The 22,459-nt window shown below is 36.0% G+C and overlaps 1 protein-coding gene across 2 annotated transcripts in view; it reads right to left on the reverse strand.

Annotated features, from left to right (window-relative positions):
* The window catches only part of LOC114054257 (carbonic anhydrase-related protein), a 183,067-nt gene that overhangs the window by 123,470 nt on the left and 37,138 nt on the right, over positions 1 to 22,459 (reverse strand). For both annotated transcript variants that reach the window (XM_027877438.1, XM_027877437.1), the window contains exon 3: positions 3,312 to 3,436. In XM_027877438.1, coding sequence (XP_027733239.1) covers positions 3,312 to 3,436 — 125 coding nt within the window. The remainder of the gene's footprint in view (positions 1 to 3,311; positions 3,437 to 22,459) is intronic.

The following is a 22,459-nucleotide window of genomic DNA, read 5'->3' on the forward strand; positions in this document are numbered from 1 at the left end:
TTGTATAATACCTAGTGATAAATTTACAATATCAATATGCCATCTCAAAGCTGAATCTCATCATCTATAACTATTTCATTGCTATGCTTGTCACAACCTGAGGCTCTGTGACTATCCCTGGAGAGCAAATCAGGCCTGGAAAAGACCTACAATCATCCCAGAAAGTTCAGGCCAAATTCGGTTCAACTTCCAGAGGAAGTTAATGAGGTTAATCTAGACCTCAGAGGTGCAGAGGATCAGTGAACAAAAGATCTCTTTGGACTTTCCTATACCCATAACTATTTCTGTATCATTGCAGATACCATTCCTTATATGTGGCAAATCCTTTCCATGATGCCATGCCCTTCTCTTTCTTAAAATCCCAATTTGAAACTCACTCCAGAAAACTTTTCTGATTTGGAGATTTCTCATCTTAATTGCACATATCATCAGCACTTAAGTCCTTAATATAGATTGATTAATGCATAGTTAGTAATGAATAAGTATTGATAATTAATGAAAGTATTTCCTTTAAGGCACTATGAGGGAGGAGTAAAAGGAAAAACAAGACATTGTGTATCACCTGCTTTGGAAAAAGGTGAACAGTAATTCAATTTTACAAAATATAAACATTTTCACAGAAAGATAATCTCAGTACCAGACTTTAATTTTCATAGAAAACAGACCATATTAACTATGTTCATTGGACTAGAAATGTAAAATAACAGCAAAGTACTAAATCCATCTGAATATCTGGAGCAAAAATTCTATTCTGTGGTGAGCACAGATTGTTGAATCTTATAATCTAATTAAGTCTTTTCAAGGTTGTAAAAAGTTGTTTTCTGTGTCACAGGCAAAGTCAAAGAGATTTGTTCCATCCGGAAGCTGATACATGCCTAATTCCTCCCAATTTTACTCCACATTTTAGAACACAGAGGTTAACAGTCTTCAATGTTAGAGGGGAGCTAGTGGTGTAGTGTATAGAGCACTCAGTGAGGAAGACTGAGTTCAAATCTGGCCTCAGACACTTACTAGCTATATGATCCTATGCAAATAAATTTACTTCTATCTGCCTAATTTTCCACAACTGTAATACAGGAATAATAGTGCCTACCTCAGAGGGTTATTGTGAAGATCAAATGAGATAATATTTGTAAAGCACAATGACTAGCACAGTTGGCCCTTAATAAATGCTAATTCTGTTCCATTCAGTGAGAAGGCATCTAGGAAAATCTCTCCACAATTGATAAAGGTCCCCAGAAAGCAAATATATAACAGTGCTATACAAACAGGGGCCACTAAATCATACATAAGGATCAGGAGTGTTGTGGATTGCAAGAAGCCTATGGGCTGTTTCTGATATATAGCACATTATAGAGTTTCTACTGTTCAATTTGTTCATCCTATGGTCCCTACATTACTCACATCTTTATTTTGTAAGGTTTCCCCTTTCTCTATCTCTACACCTGTAACTCTCTCAAACCCTTCTCCTAGCTGTCCAACATCCCTCCCCAAAAATATTCACAAGAGGTGTTAGCAGAATGGCTGCACCCTAAGTTCCCAGCTTATAAGATCCATGCATGGGAAATGATCAGTCTAAGTCTAACAGTACCTGCCTCCAAAAGATGGAGGTAGCTGAACATACATTTCTAGTTGTTCCAAGACCATTCTAGACTGCTGCACAGAACATAGCAGGTTACTGTGAAAAACAGAACAATGAAGACATCTCTAAATATGAAACTATTAAAGAAGGAAATTAATATACTTTCCCACAAGGCACTGAGTACCAGATGACCTTCTCATCTCACTTCATATGGCATTATCTTTCTACTAATCACACGATTGTAGATTTAGACCTAGAAGGGACCTCAGAAATCATCTGGTCCAATCCCCCAAACTGAGGCTGAGAGACATTAAGTGATTTAACCAGAGCCATATAGCTTCTAAGTGTCAGAGGCAGGATTTGAATCCTGGTCTTCTGACTCTAGAACACTATCTACTATATCATACTGCCAGAGCTTAGATTATATAACACCCAATTAAAGTTTATGTCTCTCTTTAATATTGTCCTTGTTACTAAAAATAAAATAGTACATAAAAGTTTTAAAACTAAATAAATAAAAACACTGAATTTGAAAGTATGGAAATTAAGGGCACATTTCAAATTTCTCTTTGGAATCTGATATGTATCTGTGAGTTTACCCAAACCCTGCTTAAAGAATTCTCAGAATATATTTTCAGTCACCACAACAATCTTTTGAAGAAAGATTCATATTGTTACATATTTGAACATCTCCTAATGCTCAGGCCCAACAAGCACAGACCTAAGGAGTGAGGGATGGCCCTGTGACATACTTATAGTGCAATCTGTGTATAAGTATGTCCTAGACATACTTATAGTGCTTTTTTTTTATTTTAAGAGGAAGGAAAGTCTTAAGCTTCCAAAGGGCTTCTAAAAAAAAGCATGGGAATTAAAGTGATTTTTTGAATTGCCTTTCTCACTCTACTCTAAATGATAAAATACACATCATTTTAATAAAATTATGCACTTTGGTACTTTCCAGTAATAAATTCTGTAACAGGCCAGCCATAAATAATTTAATATTTAATCAGACAAGCTTATAATTTGGAGAAGATGATTGGAAGCACCTCAAATCCTCTACCTCTAAATCCACTCATCCTTTGCAATATGCGTGCACACACACACACACACACACACACATACACATACACACATACAGACTTCTGTAAACTATCTCAAACTCCTATCCACTATAACTCTATAAGGAAGATGTAAATGAGCTTCTGGTATTTCTGTGAAGCCTTGTCTCCGTTCATAAGACAGCTCCCTGAAAACCACCAAATACAGAACACCCTCTCAATTTAATGGCTTAAGGTGATTAAAATCAAGACCACCAATTTTAAACAGATTCAGACTAGACTTTTAATGAGTATGGGGAGACTTCTAGGAGCTATTTGTTTTCAGCTCATCATTTACTCAGAGTTTGTTAGAACAAAGTGACTCACAGGATTTGCTGAAGTAGCAGAAATTTTAGAACACTAATAATATTAAGACAAAAGTTAATAGTGCTGCAGGTTAACTTTATGACCAATTATTCATGCAAGACTGAGCATACTCAAAACACATTACTGTAAATGTGAAGAGCTATTTTCTTTCCCAAGCTCACATTTCGTGACGATACTTTTTATTTTAACATAAATGAGGAAAATATAAGACCAATTAGGAAACTCTTTTAAAGTAAACTCTTTTCAGTAAATTACTTAACATTTTGTAGTAACAAGTGCTTTGTTGAATGGAATGTCATTCTTACCTCCATGGGGAAAGCTTTGAAGTTAACAGTATGTTCAGAACCACGCTGGTTTTCTCTCCCCCAGTGAAATCGGACTTCATATAGTTCAAATTCATGCCCTTGAGGCAATGGTCCTCCTGTAAGTACTGGGTGGGGGGGGGGGACAACATACATTTTCTTTAGTTATTATATTTTTCCCAAATATGTATATTTCTCAGTACAGCATGTTATCAACATAAGAGACATTTGGCCAAGATAAAGCAGTTATATGGTGATTATATGATTATATGATGATTATATGATGATTCTAAAGTTGGCTATGGGGCAGCTAAGTGGTGCAGTGAATATAGTGCCAGGCCTGAAGTCAGGAAGACTCAGTTTTCTGAGTTCAAATCTGACCTCAGACATTTACCACATGTAAAACTACTCCAGTATCTTTGTCAAGAAACCCCAAATGGCATCACAAAAAATTGAATGTGACTGAAACAACTGAACAACAAAAAAGGTGGCTATGTCTAAGAGGCTTGTATACAGATTCAGCAGATCACAAATTCAAATTCCTTGTGAATAAACACTTTTTTTTTTCATTTTGCCAGGGTCCAGAATTTACACAAATTCTCAGCCTGCTGTAAAACAAGCCTCCTCCAGTTGTGAAAAGATCCATCCATTTTGGAGAGCAATTTGGAACTATGCCCAAAGGGCTATAGAAATGTGCATACCCTTTGACCCAGCAATAGCACTTCTAGGGCTATGTCCCAAAGAGATCATACAAATAGGAAAAGGACCCACATGTACAAAAATATTTATAGCAGCTCTTTTTGTGGTGGCAAAGAATTGGAAATTGAGAGGATGCCCATCAATTGGAGAATGGCTGAACAAGTCATGGTACATGAATGTAATGGAGTACTATTGTGCTATAAGAAATGATGAACAGGCTGACTTTGGAAAAACCTGGAAAGACTTGTGTGGTCTGATGCTGAGTGAAGTGAGCAGAACCAGGAGAACATTGTACACTGTAACAGCCACATTGTGTGATGACTAATATTGATAAACTTAACCCTTCCCAGCAATACAAGGATCTAAGACATCTCCAAAGGCCTCATGATAGAAAATGCTATCCACATCCAAAGAAAGAACTATGGAGTTTGAATGCAGATCAAGGCATACTATTTGCTATTTTTTCTTCTGTTATGTTTTGTTTCCTCTTTCTTGTGGTTCCTCCTACTGGTTCTAATTCTTACTTACAACATCACTAATGTGAAAATATGTTTAATAGGTATGTATATGTATAACCTATATCGGATTGCTGGCCATCTTGGGGAGGAAGGTGGGAAAGGAGGCGGAGAAAAATTTAAAACTCAAAAGCTTATGGAAGTGATTGTTGATAATTCAAAATAAACTAATTAAAAAAAAAAAACAAGCCTCCTCCAACCTGCCCTACCAGTGATAATGACTTCATCCCTGGTTCCCTCAACTCAAATAGGTGAGCCCCTGCCCTGTCTTTTCAAGGTTCAGGCCTCCAATCACTTCCCCTCTCTCCACACCATGCGCTCCCTACCTTCCAGCTCCCTTTATGTGTTGTCTTCCCCTAGTAGAATGTAAGTTCCTTGAGAGCAAGAAATTTGCCAGGTTATATTTGTATCCCCAGCACTTAGCATAGGGCCTGGCATATAGTGAATAGTTAATAAATAATTTATCTACCTCTCTATCTAACAAGACTCAAGGCTGGCAACAGAGGAAAGAACACTGAACTTGAAGTACCAAGTCCTGAATTTCAAACCCCTTTCTGTCACTAACTACTTTTGTAACCTTGGATATGTCATTAAATTCTTTGGGCCTCAGTTTCCACATCTATAAAATGAACTATTTTAAGTTCCTTTCCAACTCTAGACTTATGATTCTTAGTCAAAGTAAAATATTTAAGTATGCTTAATACACCTGGGGGAAGGGGTAGGGAGAACAGGCACTAGATGAACTTCACTTTTATCTGAAATGGGCAAAGAATTGAACACAGACAAGTTGTTGTACAAATACGTAAGAGCTCAACAGGAAACAAGCAGGGATGGGTGGGTGGCCTTAGGGTGGAGGGGATGGGGGTAGGGGTCAGGAGTTAAGAGGAAGGATAATACCAGGGAAAGGAAATAGCCTGAAAGCAAAACAAGTCCTTTGTCCCTGAAAGGCAGATTAAAAGAAAGAAAAAAAAAGAAAAGCAAGGAAGTAGCACTCTAGGAGGTGCCCATCAGTGGGAAAGTTCTGAACAAATTGTGGTATGTAAATGTAGTGGAATAGAATTGCACTATAAAGAATAACAGATGACTTTAGAGAATCTGGATAGTAGCAACTGATACAGAGTGAAGTAGGCAGAGTAAGAAGAAGAGTCTATACAAGGACAACACTGTGAAGAAAAATGACTTTGAAAAACCTAACAACTCTGTTCAATGCAATGATCAACCATATCTTCAGAGGACCTATAATGAAGTATGTTATCAATCTCTTGACAGAGACTGGAGATAGACAAAAAGTATGAAAAGACATACATTTTTGGACATGGCATGACTTTTTTTTAACATTGGATTCTTTTTTCTCTTCTCAATTTTTAATTGGGAGAAGGTAGGGAAGAGAGGAAAATTGGAAAGAATGATGTAAATAAAAAAATCCAGGGCCATTTAAACATTTTTTTAAATGAAAAATTCAGAAGTCAGCAAAGCAGGATAGTTCTAAAAAAAAAAAGTGTGAAATTATTATATTACTTAAAAAAAACAAGCAATATGAAATGAAGATTCAGTTTTATGTACAGTCTTCTTTTTATCTTTTGCTGGGTATATAGAAATGCTGTTGTTTTAGAGTTTAATTTGATAATAAAAATGAAAATTTTAAAAAGAAAAAGACAATTCTTTTGAACTAAGTACATACTATGGATTTCTTCAAAATAAAACAACTAATTTAAAATCCTAATAACCTAAATATAAATATAATGTAAAATGTAACCTTCATCTCTATAGCAATATATATTTGGAAGGAGGTAGATGGATAGATAAGTAGATAGATAGGAGGATGGATAGAGAGACAGACTTTGAAAGATAATTATACAAATTTCCATAAAATATTAAATGAGAAGCTTTTTGACATCTTTCATTTAAATAAAAATGTCATACACAATTTATCATCTGTCCTCCTTATACCTTTCATTTTCTTACTGAAATTAAGATCATATGCCATACTCAGATTAGGAACTATTCTGCCTTAAGAGAGTTTACTAAGGCATTGAGCAATAAAGTAACTTGAAGATGGTCACTCATCCAAGATGTGTCAGTGGCAGAACTTGAACCTAGGTCTTTCTGGACCTGAAACTGGCGCTGGATCCACTATTTCATGCTGCTTCTTCATTTGGTCTAATTTTTCGTTCAGTCACTTCAGTGATGTCCATTTTGGGAATTTTCTTGGCAGAGATACTGGAGTGGTTTGCCATTTCCTTCTCCAGCTCATTTTACAGATGAGCAACTGAGGCAAACAGGGTTAAGTGACTTGCCCAAGGTCACAAAGCTAGTAAATGTCTGAAATGGAATTTGACCTCATGAAAATTGAGTCTTTCTGATTCCAAGCCCAGTGCTCTATCCACTGAACCACCTAGCTGCCCTTCATTAGGCCTAATACAATAGAACAATTCTAAATTCATTACAAATTATCCATCTAACTTCATCAATAGAAGTGTTTATTAATTAAAGCTCCCTTTTTTCTGTATCAACCCAATTCTAAATTTGTAACATCTGAGAAATATGTGATACAACTTATTCTTTGAAGATGACAAGAATCTCTTGATTACAAGCAGCTAGGCTTCACATAGAGTGTGGGACTTGGAGTCAGGAAGACCTGAGTTTGAATCCTGACTCAGGCATGTGCTACAATCTGTGTGACAAATCAATCTCTCTTGGCTTCAGGTTCAGTTTTGTTGTGAGGATCAAATGAGGTAATATATGTAAAGCACTTTGAAAAGCTTAAAGAATTCCAATCCTTATTTTTATTATGTCAGAGTTCACCTTGCTGACCCTGGAACTAAAGAATAAGAGACCTACTTTGACAAAAAAAACTAATTCTTGCCACTCAGTAACAGTGACTAGCTCTAACTATAATTCTCAAAGGAAAGATTTTTGATGTATATAGTATTTTGAAAAATCAATATACCAGCAGAATGTTCTTTACTATGGTTGTGAAAAAGACCTTGACCTTTTCAGGTAAATACATAATAATGTGATACCAATTCATTACCCTTTGTACCTGGAGAAGTTAGAAATGCAGGTTGTTTATTTTGGGGATAAATGGTCCTGAGGACTTAATCTAGCTACAACTTCAGCTCAGAAAAACACTGACAGAAAGAAATGATGGCATGGTGCCCAATGTCATTGTCAAGGCCTTATAACATTATATGATTTTAAGATGGCAGTATAAGAATCAAAAATTAAACAAAATGAAATGTCATTTAGTCAGTTTGTGACAAAAATTCATGAATTCTCAAGTTTGAATTTGAGAACTGGGATTCCCTTATTCCTCATTATCAATAAGGACAGTTCCTAGTATTATCAATACTATAAAAAGTATTAAATGAATTAAGCTACAAAGATAGAAAGTATTTCCAGGCATTCAGAAGCTTAGTATAAAATCAAATCATTCTATACACTCTTTGTAAACATCTCACTTCCGTGTATTTGAGGAGTTTCTGATTTTAGATATTCAGATTTTAAAAGTATTCTACCATTGTCCCATACTCCCTTGTTAATCACACAGCTCTCAAGACTTAACCTTAAAGAAAACAAAACATTATATAGAGAGTGAACTCAATTCTTCCATCCGAGTTTGGGAGAAGACAAGGAACAGTTCCTTTCAAACTGTTCTTTAGTCTGCTCAGCTTATACTTAAGGAGCTGGAGGATGCTATCAAGGCAACCATTTGTTGAATTCTGACTAGGTAGTAAGAGAAGAGCATGTATGCACATCTTTAAAGCAAGGCAATAAAAACTCTCCCTGGGTAACACAGCATGGTTGCTATGTAAGGGAAAACATGAGGGCTAAAGTCACATTCGCTACATTGTGCCTGGAGAAAATGGAATGAAGAAAAGATGGGATTTTTTCCAATCCTCCACTATACAAATATTCAGAGAGGTATTGATGGTCCAGATACAGGTCAGTTCACTATGACCCCTCTGGAGGGGATTGAAAGAAAGGTTAACCAAAGGAATCACAGACAAAAAGGACAGCTTTGAAAGTTACACGTTGAACTTATTATATACTTACAAAGAAAAACAATCTCTACACAATAGAGATTCTCAGTTTCAGATACAATTCCCTCCTGTTCTATTATATGTGGAAATTCTCATTTTATTTGTTTTTTGTTAAATTGCAATTTTTAAAAAATTTTAACAGTTTAAAAAGAAGGAGGAAGAGGAGGAGGAGAATGGGAAGGAGAAGGAAAGGGAGGAGAAGGAGAAGGAGGAGATGAAGGAGGAAGAGGAGAAGGAGAATGGGAAGGAGAAGGAGGAGATGAAGGAGGAGGAAGAAGAGGAGGAGGAAGAGGAGGAGGAGGAAGAGGAGGAGGAGGAAGAGGAAGAGAAGGAGGAGGAGAAGGAAGAGGAGGAGGAGGAAGAGAATAGGAAGGAGGAGAGGGAGGAGAAGGAGAAAGAGGAGGAAGAGAAGTAAAAGGAGATGAAGGAGAAAGAGGAGATGAAGGAGGAAGAGAAGGAGGAGGAGGAGGAAGAGGAGGAGGAGGAAGAAACTGACCTAAGGCTGCTGCCTATTAATAAGATTTCAGGGGCCCCATAAGAGGGATCTTCTGCCCCCAAAAAATAAATCTCTTAATTGCCACTTACACTTTGGATTCCCTTACCAGACAGCAGTCTTTTATTCCATAATTAAAGATAAGAGTTAAAATCCAAAACCAGAAGAAAGATAGCACATAGATTTTAATTGGCAATGAGGTATTCTTTAAGTCAGAGGAAGACCCATTAGGAAACAAGAAGAAGGAAAGAGGAATCCAAAGGGGAGACCATGGAGGCTAAATATTGCCTGAGCTAGATCAAGTAGAGATGTGGAAGGGCACCAGCCTCAATAATATTTTCTAATTTCACTGGAGGAATTAAATCACACTCACATCTAATAGCTCTACCAAGCCACAAAAAAAACAAGAAAGAAAGAAAGAAAGAAAGAAAAAGAAAACTAAATCCAACATTTTATGTTACTAGGTAAATGCTTCATTTCTCTAGTGTGAATGGGTTGATAGACTAACAGTCAAGTGATCCTCTGTCTCATTCATTTGACAATATGTTTTATGTGATTGTTCTGAATGATTATTTCATTGAATCTCAGAGTTGGAAGGAACTTCAAAAGTCATCTAGCCCAACCTGTACCTGAACAGTTGTAATCCTCCCAACAAATAGTCATTCAATCTCTTGCTATTCTGTATATACAACATTCTTGTACATTTCTTTGTTTCCCCAGTGACTAGCACAGTGCCTGGCACATGACTGACTTACTGAATATTCATCTCAAATCTCCATGATTTTGTCCCTGTGATTATAATGCACCCTTTCCTTATGTTCACCTCTTCAAATCCCTGGAGCTCCTTTCAAAATTCACTCAAATGCCACCTCCTCATAAATTCTTGGCTAACCTTTCTATATTCTAGTCACCCAGCCTTAGGCTATTTGTTTTTGACCATGGCCTTGGGCCCTCATGGCTGATTACTTTATTTGGCTTAACAATTAAGCATATGTATGAAGCTTTCAGTTATGAAGGCCTGGAACAGATATGCAAGAGAATAAGGGAAGGCCCACTTTGAGGGATAGTCTTGCATAAAATGGTATCAATAAAGGAGAGCAGTTCCCTTGTTCTTTGAATTTGACAAACTTTATTACCATATGGGTTATTGTTCTTATTTTGTTCATATTGTCCTGAAAGAATCTAGTGACCTGAGACCTGAAGAGCTGCACCTGTATATTTTATGAACATCTTTATATATCTTTTCTTAGTGTTTGTTTATATTTAGTAAAAAACAAAACAAAACAAAACAAAACAACAACAACAACAAAGTTTATCATTATTATTGCTGCTTTCATTATTGTTAGTCTCATTGACATAAGTTTCCAAATCTAGAACTTTCATTGGGGCTAATATATACCTGACCTAAGGCAGGTCCTCTCTCCTCCAAAATTACTTTGTTTTTACTATATATAGTGACACAGTGGAAATATAATGACCTCTAGATTCAAAGAGTTCAAATTCTACTTCTGATACTTGCTAGCTGTGTGACCTTGAACAAATTAAGTTCGCTGGGTCTCAATTTGTTCATATGTAAAATAAGGAGGTTGAACAAGATGGTCTCTGAGATTCCTTCTTGATCTAGTTCTATGATCCTATCATCCCATGATGTTGCCCCAATAGAATGTAACCTTGAGGGGAGCAACAGTTTCATTTTCATTTTTTTTAGGTGAGGCAATTGGGGTTAAGTGACTTGCCCAGGGTCACACAGCTAGTAAGTGTTATGTGTCCGAGGCCAGATTTGAACTCAGGTCCTCCTGACTCCAAGACAGGGGCTCTATCCACTGCGCCATGTAGCTGCCCCTTCATTTTCATTTTTGTAACTGCATCTTCTAGCCTGCTTATTTATTTAATTTTTTTTAATTTTTAAATTGATTTAAAATTTTAATTTATGAATTTAATTTGTTTAGTTGATAAATCAAGAGGACAAATAGTGGAGTTGACCCAAGTAGCATGGCAAAAATTCACTTCTTTATCAGAAACTGGAGCAGAGAAAAAAAGAATGATGGCAAAGGGTTTTGAAATACAGAATAGGAAGAAAGAGGGAGCTCACAATGAATGTAATTTTCTTAGTGAAGCCCAAGGCAAGTTACTGCATTAAGAGAGAATGGGAAGAGAGGATAATCATCAATCTGATTTATTAGTTATGATGTCATTATGTTCCACAAAATGTTAGTGAACTATCTTGAAACCCATAACATACCATACTGACTCATGCATAGATTAATAAAATAGTCTCCTAACTTATTCCCCTGCCTCAAGTCTTTAAAAAAACTGGAGCATGTCCCGAAAAAGGCTAAATGATGGTTAGGAGGCTGAAAAATATGGCATCTAAGGATCAACTGGAGGACCTGAAGGTATTTGCCCAAAAGAATGGTTATTTTTAAATTTTTGAAGGGCTTAGCTCGTTATGTACTCAGAAGAACAGAACCTTGGAGGGACTTCAAAAGTCCTCTAGTCCAGCCTATATCTAAACAAACTCCCCTCTATAGCCTACAAAGGTCTTTGCCTGAAAACCTCTAATGAAGGTGACCCCAATACCTCTCAAGGCAACCCATTCCACTTGTGGGTAGTGTAATTATTAAGAAGATTTTCCATCTCTTGATAAACTTTGCAACTATTACTACTTGTTGCTCCTAATTGTGTCCTCTAGCACCAAAAAGAACAAATCTAATTCTCCTTCCACATGGAAGTTCTTCAGATATTTGAACACAGCTATCATGTTTCCCCTCAATATTCTCTTCTCCATGCTGAAGACCCCAACTTCCTGCAAACAATCCGAATCTGATATTGTCTCAAAGTCCTTCACCTTGATGACTCTCCTCTGGACTCTCTTTAGTTTATTCCTTAAAATGTGGCGTGTACCACTGAACATAATATACCAGATGTGGTCTTAACAGGGCAGAATACAGCAGTCCCAAATACTTAATGCAACATTAAGTTGTAATCATTTTTGTTTGTTTTTTCTTTATTATTAATGGCCATCACATAATTGATTTATTTTGAACTTACAGAAAAATTTCTATAAAATACATTAGGTAGGACTTTTGTCCCACGTAGATACAACCTATCTAAGGATAAGCTTGTAAAATGCATAGTTCTAGCTTAGTAGCTAAGCTAAACTAGTTTTGCTTTTACGTCTAAAGATTGCATAAAGGTTAATTATTTAAAAAAAAAGGTTCTATGCTTTTGAAATAATGCAGCCAGCGCCTAATTGTATATTTTATTTTTTTGTAATTTAAAATCAATTTATTTATATAAATGAGTAGTCATTTTAAATATGTACTGTGAAATTTACAGTTTCCAAATTTATGAAGAATATCTTATGTTCCTGACATAAAATAAAATAAATGTTTGATGATGATTTTTTTTAGCCCATCCAATTTGCTAAACTACTTCCTTGCTTGTGGATAAGTGATATGCCTAAGTGAACTGCTATAATAATGAGCTTTTTAAAAACAGGGTATACTACTTCCATCCAAGTAGTAGCTGGAGCTTAAAAAGACTTTTTCAGTTGTATTGCTTTCTAGGCATACCTGCCCATTTTATAGTTTTTAAGTTGATTTTTTGAACCTACATTAAACTATATTTTTATCCCTACTGATATTCATATTATATCAAGTTAAATTTTCTAGCTTGTAGAGATCTTATGGGATCCATACTCTATCATTCAACATGTTTGCTATACTTCTTAAATTTGTGTAATGTGCAAATTTAATAAGCATGCTATTTTTTACTTTATCCAAAGCTTTGATAAGTTGTCATATGGCAGAGGGATTACATTTGTATTGCATGGTTCTGGAGGGAAGAAGCAGGACAAGGTAAAAGCTGTAGGAAGTATGATGAGCAGGATGATTTCAGAAAAACTTGGAAAGACATACATGAACTGATAATAGCATGAAGTGAGCAGAACCAGAACATTGTACACAATAACAGAAATATTGTATGATAAACAACTGACTTAGCTATTCTCAGTAATATGTGATCCAAGACAATCCCAAAAGACTCATGATGAAAAATACTACCTCCAGATAAAGAACTGATGTATCTGAATATCAAAATATGCATATTATTTTTCACTTCTTTCCTTCCTTCCTTCCTTTTTTTACTTTCTTTTTAGTTTGAGTTTTCTTCCATAAAATGATTAGAAAGGTTTTTACTTGATTGTAAATGTACAACCTATATCAGATTGCTTACTGTCTCAGGGAAGGGGAGGGGAGGGAGGAAGGAATAAAGTTTGGAACTCTAAATTTAAAAAAAAAACAATGAATGTTAAAAATTATTTTTACATGCAATTGGGGAAAAATAAGATCATTTTTTAAAAGTTATAGAAAGGCAGATTTTGGCTTGATGTAAGAGAAATCTTCTTACTAATTAAAGCTGTCTAAAAGTGAAAGAGACTGCCTCAAGAAGTAGTGGGTTCACTTTATTGGAGGCCTTCAAATGGAAGCTGATGGTCATTTATCAGGGATGCTGTAGAAGGGTTTCTGGTTCAGAAACAGGTTAGAATCTATTTCCTCTGAGGTTCCTTCCCAATCTGAGGTTTCTCTGATCTGTACTCAGTCTCCATTGAAATTTTTCCAGTAATCAATTAATCAATCAACCAATAATCATTTATTAAGAACCTATTCTATGTCAGGCACAGTGCTAAGTGTTATGGACACAAAGTTAAAATTGAAAATACTACCTATCCTAGTACCTAGTTTACATTCTAATGGGAAAAATGACAGATATGTACATACATATATGTATATATGTGTATGTATGTATATACAAAAGAAATACAAGTATATATAATCACTCAACTCCATTCAGAACATGTATAAAATAAATATGAGGTAGTTTGGGGTGGGAGAGCACTAGCAGATGAGTGTGGCAGGTAAGATTTCATGTGGAAGGTGGAGCCTGAGCTGAGTTTAAAAGAAACCAGAGATTTCAAGAGGCACAGGTGAGGGGGAAGAGCATCCACTGCTACCTAAAGTAGTCTCCCTAAAGCATAGTGCTAATTATACCTCCTTTTGATAAAAAAAAAATTTTTTTTGGCTAGGCAATAGGGTTAAGTGTCTTGTCCAGGGTCACAGAGCTAATAAGTGTTATGTGTCTGAAGCTGGGTTTGAACTCAGGTCCTCCTGAACTCAGGGCCAGTGCTCTATCCACTGAGCCACCTAGCTGCTCTCTGATCAAAAATTTTTAATGCAACTACATTAACCAAACATTCTCACCTGGCATTCCAGAGCTCCAAAACTTGTTTCCAAACTACTTTTGCTGCCTTATGTACCACTATTTATGTATTCTGCACCCTAAACAAATTCAATATTTCCTACTCCTTAAATGTGTCACAAAGTTCCAAATAATTACACTGTCCCTCTACCTGCAATGAATGCCCTCCTCAAACTATCTACCAACTGTTACACATCCCTCAAGGCAATTCTTCTATCTTATTCTTAGTTATTAGCAAGTAAAGGACATTGGCCAACTCTGATTTGATTTCTCCTGCCTAACCAGCAAGAACCTGAATTGGCAGAGAGAACAGAGAAAGGGTGGAAAGGGAACAAGCATTTATTAAGTACCTACTGTGTGCTAGCCACAGCACTAAGTACTTTATAAATATTATCTCATTTAATCCTCATAAAAACCCTGAGAGGTATGATCCCCATTTTACTGAGGCAAACAGAGAGACGTTGAAAGACTCTACCAAGATAACATAGCTAATAAGTGTCTGAGTTAGGAATTGAACTTAGGTCTTCCTGACTCTAGGTCCAGCACTCTAACCACTGTGCCACTGAGCTACAGAAAAAGAGATACAGAGACAAAGACACAAAGAGAGATAGACAGAGACAGAGACAGAGAAAGGCTCTTCCTTATATGGTTCCCAAGAGTTATTGAGATTAGAATCTTAAATTTCTCTAGATATCTCCTTGCCCTGACCCTAGAAACTATGCTTTCTCCAATCTTCCCCTATCCTCTCAATTCTTGGTCTGTTTTGCCTTGGTAATGAAATCATCTCCTCTTCTTACACAGTATGAGACTCAAGACCTGTAGCCTGCATTCCTAGGCTTCTGTGAACCAAGCAACCAACCCTCCTCATCACAACATTCTCTACCATCCCAAACAAATTCACTGTATAGCTCTTCACTATGCCCCCAGATGGTACTATACCTAATTTTCCAGTCATTGATAGTAGAGTTGAGCTGACAATCACATCTTAAGGACAGTGAAAATTAGATACTGTTTCTTGTTTTTGTTGTTGTTGTTGTTTTTAGCTGTATCCACATTCACTTCACTTACGTCAAGGTGCCAAGTCATTGGCCAAGTTTGAGCTCCTTCCATACTAGAATGGATGTTCAGGATTATGTACTTTTTGCAATGTACAAACAAAAACTTTTTTAGCAAATAGAAATATCAACATGCTCACACTCTCCCTCAAAAATTGGGCAGGATTATTTTACCACTCTGCTAGGCAAAAGTGATCCCACAATCTTTTCAACTAATATGTCTTCATATTCATTCTTCTGACTGTACTTCAACATCATGCCTTGTATTAAAGCTGTATAATACAAAGTTTGTATCTTCCCTAAGAGATTGCATAAGGGCAAGGACCGTATTTTTCTCTTCCTTATGTCCCCCATAGCACATAGCATGGTGTTTAATATTTAGTAAGCATTAATCAATATTTGTAATTGAATTATAGAAAAAATTAGAAAATAATGCGATGACATCTATTTTTAAAAATGTTTGCTGTTATTATTGTTGTTTAATAATTTTCAGTCATGTCTAACTCTTTGTGACCCCATTTGGATTTTCTTGGCAAAGACGCTAGAGTGGTTTGCCATTTCCTTCTCCAGCTCATTTTACAGATTTGAAAACTACAGCAAACAGAGTTAAATGACTTCCTCAGGGTAACATAGTTAGTAAGTATCTGAGGATAGATTTGAACTTAGGTCATTCTGACCCCAGGCCCAGCACTCTATCTACTGTGCCACCTAGCTGCCCTTTTAAAATGTTACCATATACTAAATAAAAATCTAATCCTATGTGCTAATGTGAATTAACAGGCCATAATCGCATCTTCTGTGAAAAGGAGTAAGAACTCACTTGCTGGCACCACCTTTAAATTTAAGTAAAACTGCTGAGTCACACTGTATGTCACGTATTTATGGGAAGAAAAGATTCCTGACCCTAAAATTAGTGCAGAGAATTACAAAATACCCAGAAGTTAAAGTTTCTAATTAAGGTTTCTATAATAAGTTACAAGTAAAGGGCATAATGACCTATCCTGATTAGCACTTCCTTCTGTACAAATAGTGCATTTAAAAAATTCATTACCCTTAATAGGTTTGTCTAGTAGTCAGATGAAATATATAACCTTAAGAGAGCTTCACTCTATTTTGCTACTTGAAAATCAAAGTATGCACACCTAAAAATCTATATTTTTTTTATTTTTGCCTTTAAGTTCCTCTTTATATCACTTTACAGCGATAAAATCAATTTCAATTTTATGTCCATTTATAAATGCACAATTTCATCCTGTGGCACATGAAGAAAATTAAGATCCTTGGAGGACAGTGATTGGTGTGTGCAACAGAAAAATTAAGCAGTGTACTTGTCCAGGCATTTGTACTAGTCAGAGTGGAGAATGGAAGCAATGACTAGAAGTAAAGGGAATCAATCGAAGCCTATACTGGTTGCACTTCTGGAGCTCTCCAGGAAAGTCAGAAAATGAAATTGACAGCTCAGAAAAGTCCCATAACATGTAGATTTCTCCAAAGTCATAAAAATCTGGAAAGAGTAAAACCCTGGCTTAATGGAGTCTAAAAGAAATACAGAGCAGTATTTTGGAAGAGCTGCCTGTTCGTATAATCTATTATCATCATATACTCTAAATGGATAAATAAAACCTTGGGATAGCTTCTCTTCTTAAAATTTCAACATGAACACCTATCAATAATCCTAAGACCAACTGGCTTGCCTATACTAGATTGCTGAGACTTGCCTTTAAGAAATTACATAGTATGGCAATGAAAGATCTCTGAAGCAGTCCTAAATTTACATTTCCTACATATTACCCACCCTTCTCCTTCACATTAAACTACTTACTATCCCCTGAACTTGTCTTTTGCTTTCCTACATTCCTGCTTTGGCTTCCACCATTTCAACCACCTATAAGGTCCTTCCTTAATCTTTCCATCTGTTCATCTTTCAAAACCCAGATAAATTCCTGATTTCTCCATAATGCCTTCCCTGGGCTCTCTATCCAGAAATGATGTACCTTCAAATTCCTAGCACACTTATTATCTACATTCTTCATTCATCATCCAATCACATACAAAATCTTCTATTGTTGTGAGGGCAAAAGCTGTTTCATTTTTGTGTTTGTATTTCAAATGCCTAGCACAGTGTCTGGCTCACATAGGCACTCAATAAATGTTCATTAAATATCTTGGGCTTTTATTTCATTCTCTTCCTATGTACTTACTTTTTTCTCATTCTTATATCTTACTTCCCAACTATATTGCAAGCCCTTTGAAGTCAGAGACCAGACCTATACACTTCTTTGCATTCAATAATTATTTATTGAGATGATTTGATTTGGGCAGACTCAATACCTCTATTACATTATTAGTTTATAGATTAAGTCCTTGAGGAAGTTATAGCTTCCTCAAGTATATTATTGGGGTGGAGGGAACACATTCTTCACAAGGATAACACCTAACATTTAAAAATTGTTAATTTGGTATTGATTAGGCAGTCTGAGTTCATTTCTTCTGAGGCAACCTAGTTTAATGATAAAACTAAATGTTTAGATATTAATAGAGCACTGTTTTTTTTAACCTAGAGTTCTTTGCACAAATGACAATTACTATCTTCTTTAGCATCAATCTACAAAATTCATGCTCCCTAGCCCCAAAGATGTATAATTAATAAAGCTATTAAACAACTTTTCAAAACTAACATTAAATATATTGCACCTAAAAATGCATGAGATTTATGAACTAGCCAATTTCATTATATCCTGCTTTGAAAAGTAGGAGCCCCAGCTAAACATTGCAACTCACTTTACTAAAATGAGGACAGGTAAAATCAGAGCCCTCCTCACCTTCCTTGCCCAGGTCCATTACTCCTTTACAGGCTTCTTTAAGCACTCTCTACACTAGTATTTAAAAATCTTCTCTGCACTTTTGAAATGCTCTAAATGTTGTCCTGTTTTAATACCAAATATCCTGGAAAGGCTACAAATCTTATTATTTCCTAGCAGTCTAAGAGTGAGCTCAGACTCTAAAAAACTTTACAAATGTCAAAATAAACACTATGAATCATCTTTTATGTAGCCCAGTCAAGAAGCGAAGCATTTGAATTAATTAGAAATTCTAGTTAAAGGAAGTTATCATATAGGCCACTCAAGGATTGCTGATTTTGAGATGATTCAGCTCAGATAAATCCATGACCCACAACTGTATTGAAAATAATGGAATCTTTCACTGATGATTTGTAAGGCATTCTACGATCTATAAGTACTTCTGGGTGGAACCAAGACAAAGAGTAAGAAAGGCTGGCAGCTGCCTTAGGGTGAAAAATGCAAGCAGAGAAAAAGAGAAGCACTTTCAAAAATTACTTTTTATAAACTAAGATAACAATCTTCCACTTCTCTCCTCAGAGGCTTGTTTTGGAGAAAGTCATTTGCAAACAAAGAGCTACATAAATGTGAGGTTAATATTTTTAACCATAAAAACTAGAGGGGGAAATTATTTGAAAAGTAGAGAAAATAAGAAGGAATAGTCTGAAAAAATAAATGGCCTACATCTAAATTATCAGTTTGATAATATATCTCTTGAGACCATTCAATCTCCTTGAAATACATTGGTACTTTCAACGATTTGTCATGGATGTCACAGAATATTCCTAACGGGATAGTCTCTTCTTTGCTTGTAGATCTCCAATGAGGTGGAACCTACTACCTTCTGAAGCATCCCATTTCACTTAGAACAATTCCAACTGTTAGTAGGTTTTTTCCTTATATAATCCTAAAGGTCTCTGTGTAACTTCCACTCATTACTCCTAACTTTGCCCTCTTGAGGAAAGCAAAATAATTATAACCATTCTTTCCCCATGAATTACCTTGAAGGCAGCTATACGCCCCTACTAAGTCTATTCTTTTCCAATCGAAATATCCCCAAGCTCCTTTCAATGATCTCAAGGCCCTTCACCATCAAGGTTGTACTCTACAGATAGTTTTCAAGTAATCAATGTTCTCCATCAAATGTGGTCCTAGAACTGAAAACAGTAGTCTGGCCACAGTCTGAGTAGGACAGAGTAGGGCGGACTTTAACCTCTCCAGGCCTGGCACTGTACCTCTCAATACAGCTTAATGTCACATTGGTTTTCTTGACAGCTAGGTCACATTGTTGACTCTTAACTGAGATTGCATCTACTAAAATGCCCTGATATTTTCCAGAGAAATTGATACCAATCACATATCCTACCTCTTATATTTTTAAAGTTTTTTTTAATCTAAATGTAAGATTTTATATTTATGCCACTTAATTTTTTTTCTTATTAAACTCAGTCTATCATCCTCCTGTCTCCTCTCTAGGTTTTTGGGAAACTTTTCTCTCCTGGTTCACCTCCTTCATGTCCAACTACTCCTCCTTCTTTGATAGTTCTCCATTCAGATCATGCCCCCTAACTGTAAGTATACCCCAAAGTTCTATTCCAAGCTCTATTATCTTTCCATTCTATACTATCTTTGGTGATCTTATCAAGTTTCATGAGTTCAGTTATCATCTATATACAGTTGACTCCCAGACCAACTTAATCTAGCTTTAGTTGCTCTCCTGAGCTCTCAGATTCATGTATTCCACACCAGGTATTCTTTTTCTCTTTCAAAAATTCTGAGATGAATGGGGCAGCTAGGTGGCACAGTGGATAGAGCACCAGCCCTGAAGTCAAGAGGACCTGAGTTCAAATCCAGCCTCAGACCAAACACTTGACGCTTATTAGCTGTGTGACCCTGGGCAAGTCACTTAACCCCAACTGCCTAAAAATAAATAAATAAATAAAAAATTCTGAGAGGGAACTGTCACCAACCCACCAAGGTTTCCATCAGTTCTACTTCAGTACCAGTTCTTAATTAGTTCAAAGGCCTTCATGTTCTACATTCTCTAGATCAGTAGTTCTTAACCTGGTGTCTGTGAACTTTTTAAAAAATATTTTAATAACTATATTTCAATATAATTTGTTTCTTTTATTTTATTTTCTCTGTATTTGAGTTTATGTTTTTAGAAACATTATTCTGAGCTTTTTAGGTTTCACCAGATGTCCAAAAGGGTCTGTGATATAAAAAAGGTTAAGAACCCCTGCTCTAGACCCTCTTGCTGTACTTGACATTAACTATTTCCACATTCTTGCAATATCTTTATCTCTCAATTACCATAAAACTGCAGAATCCTAATTTTCCTTCTATTTATCCACCTCAGTCTTCATTGACTTCCCTGAGGCTCTACTTTCTTCTTAAATCTCCTAACTCTAGGTATCCCACAAGGTTCAGTAGTTAACCTCTTGTTACTTTGCCCTATGATCTCTTCTTTTGTGAATTCATCTATTCCTACAGCTTTAATGACTTCCAAATCTCACTTTTATCTTCTCATTTAGAGGGCTGAAAAATTTTCTGTCCCATATCTCTAACTGCTTTTGGAGACCAGTCCTTGGAATACCTACCACTCCCTCAAACTGAGTATGTCCAAAGCTGAAATCATTAGAGAAAAACAGCATCCCAGATCTGAAAGGGAGCTCAGAGGTGATCTGATCCAACCCATATGTGAACATGAAGACTCTTACATCACCAACAAGTGGTTGCACAGACTCCATTGAATTCTGCTAGTTGGGATAAACCCATTATCTCCCATGTAGGAAGTCTTCCTTTAAATAAGCCTAAATCTCCTTCTTTTCTTCTTCTACTTAGTTCTTCCCCTGGAGCCAAACAGAACAAATCTAATCCCTTATCTATGTAACAAGTTTTTTTTTAATTACTTTTTCTAACTGCTATTCAAATCCAGAGAAAGAACTAATGGAGTCTGAATACAGATCGAAGCATATATTTTCACTTTCTTTATTTTTTCATAGTTTCTTTTTTCTTTTGGTCTGTTTCTTCTTTCACAATATGACTAATAGAGAAATATGTTTTACATGATTGTACATATATAACCTATATCAAATTGCTTACCAACTTAGGGAAGGAGAAAGAGAGGGAGGTAAGGCAAAAATTTAGAATTCAAAATTTTGAAATGGATGTTAAAATGTGTCATTACATATGATCATAAAAATAAAATACTATGAAAAATAAAAATTAAATAAAATTTTAAAAAATATTTTCTATTAATAAGCTTTTATTTTCTCTCCCATGAAAAAAGAAAAACAAAAACCTATGAACAATTTATTCTATAACAACATTGTAAAAATGAACAACTCTGAAAGAATTAAGAATTTAATCAATGCAGTGACCAACTATATAACAACTTCAAATACTTGAAAAAAGCTATCTTCCTCCAGATATTTTCCAGCTTAGCAATACCATCCATACACTAATTTTTCTCTTTTGTTGTTCAATCATGTCTGAATGTCCATGGGGTTTTCTTGGCAAAAATACTGGAATGGTTTGTCATTTGGATTTGAATCCTGACTCCAAGCCAAATGCTCTATCCACTGTCCCACCTAGCTGCCCCTAATTCTTTTCTACTCCAGGCTAAATATCCCCAGGTCTTTCAGTAAGAACTCAAAGAACAGACTTTTCCAGGGTCACACAGCTAATAAGTGTCTGAGGCTGGATTTGAACTCAGATCTTCCTGGCTCCGGACCCTATGCTCTATCCACTATGCAACCTAGCCCCCAGAAAATTGTACCCTTTCAGTTCCAGAGTTCCTCCTACCTCCCACCCCAAAATCCTGATTGATGGGTGTCTCATGTGGCCCACTCTAGCTAAGAGCTTCAGCCATGCTTCCTCTTAAGACCTAAGCCATCCTCTCCCCTCTCCAGTTGTCTTTCCTCCATGCATATACCCACAATTTCTCCTTTCTTCTCACCCCACTCCCCACAACTTAAAGCAAAATCCCTTTCCTTGGCAGTGGAAGACCTTTATGACCTCCAACTTAGTATTTAATTTTATAATATTTTGCATTTATTTTATATTGTTTCAAGTGTGCAATCTTTGCTATTCACCACCACCACCACCTTTATGAGCTTGTAGATTCCCTGAAAGCAGGGACAGTGTCAAATCCTTTTTTTTTGGAGGGGGAAGATCATTTTTTTTTGTATTTAGTATAGACAAATAGCACTTAACAAATACACGTTGAATCAAACTGGCCAATA

Source organism: Vombatus ursinus, unplaced genomic scaffold, assembly GCF_900497805.2.
Source record: "Vombatus ursinus unplaced genomic scaffold, bare-nosed wombat genome assembly UNPS02014812.1, whole genome shotgun sequence".
Lineage (NCBI taxonomy): Eukaryota > Metazoa > Chordata > Mammalia > Diprotodontia > Vombatidae > Vombatus > Vombatus ursinus.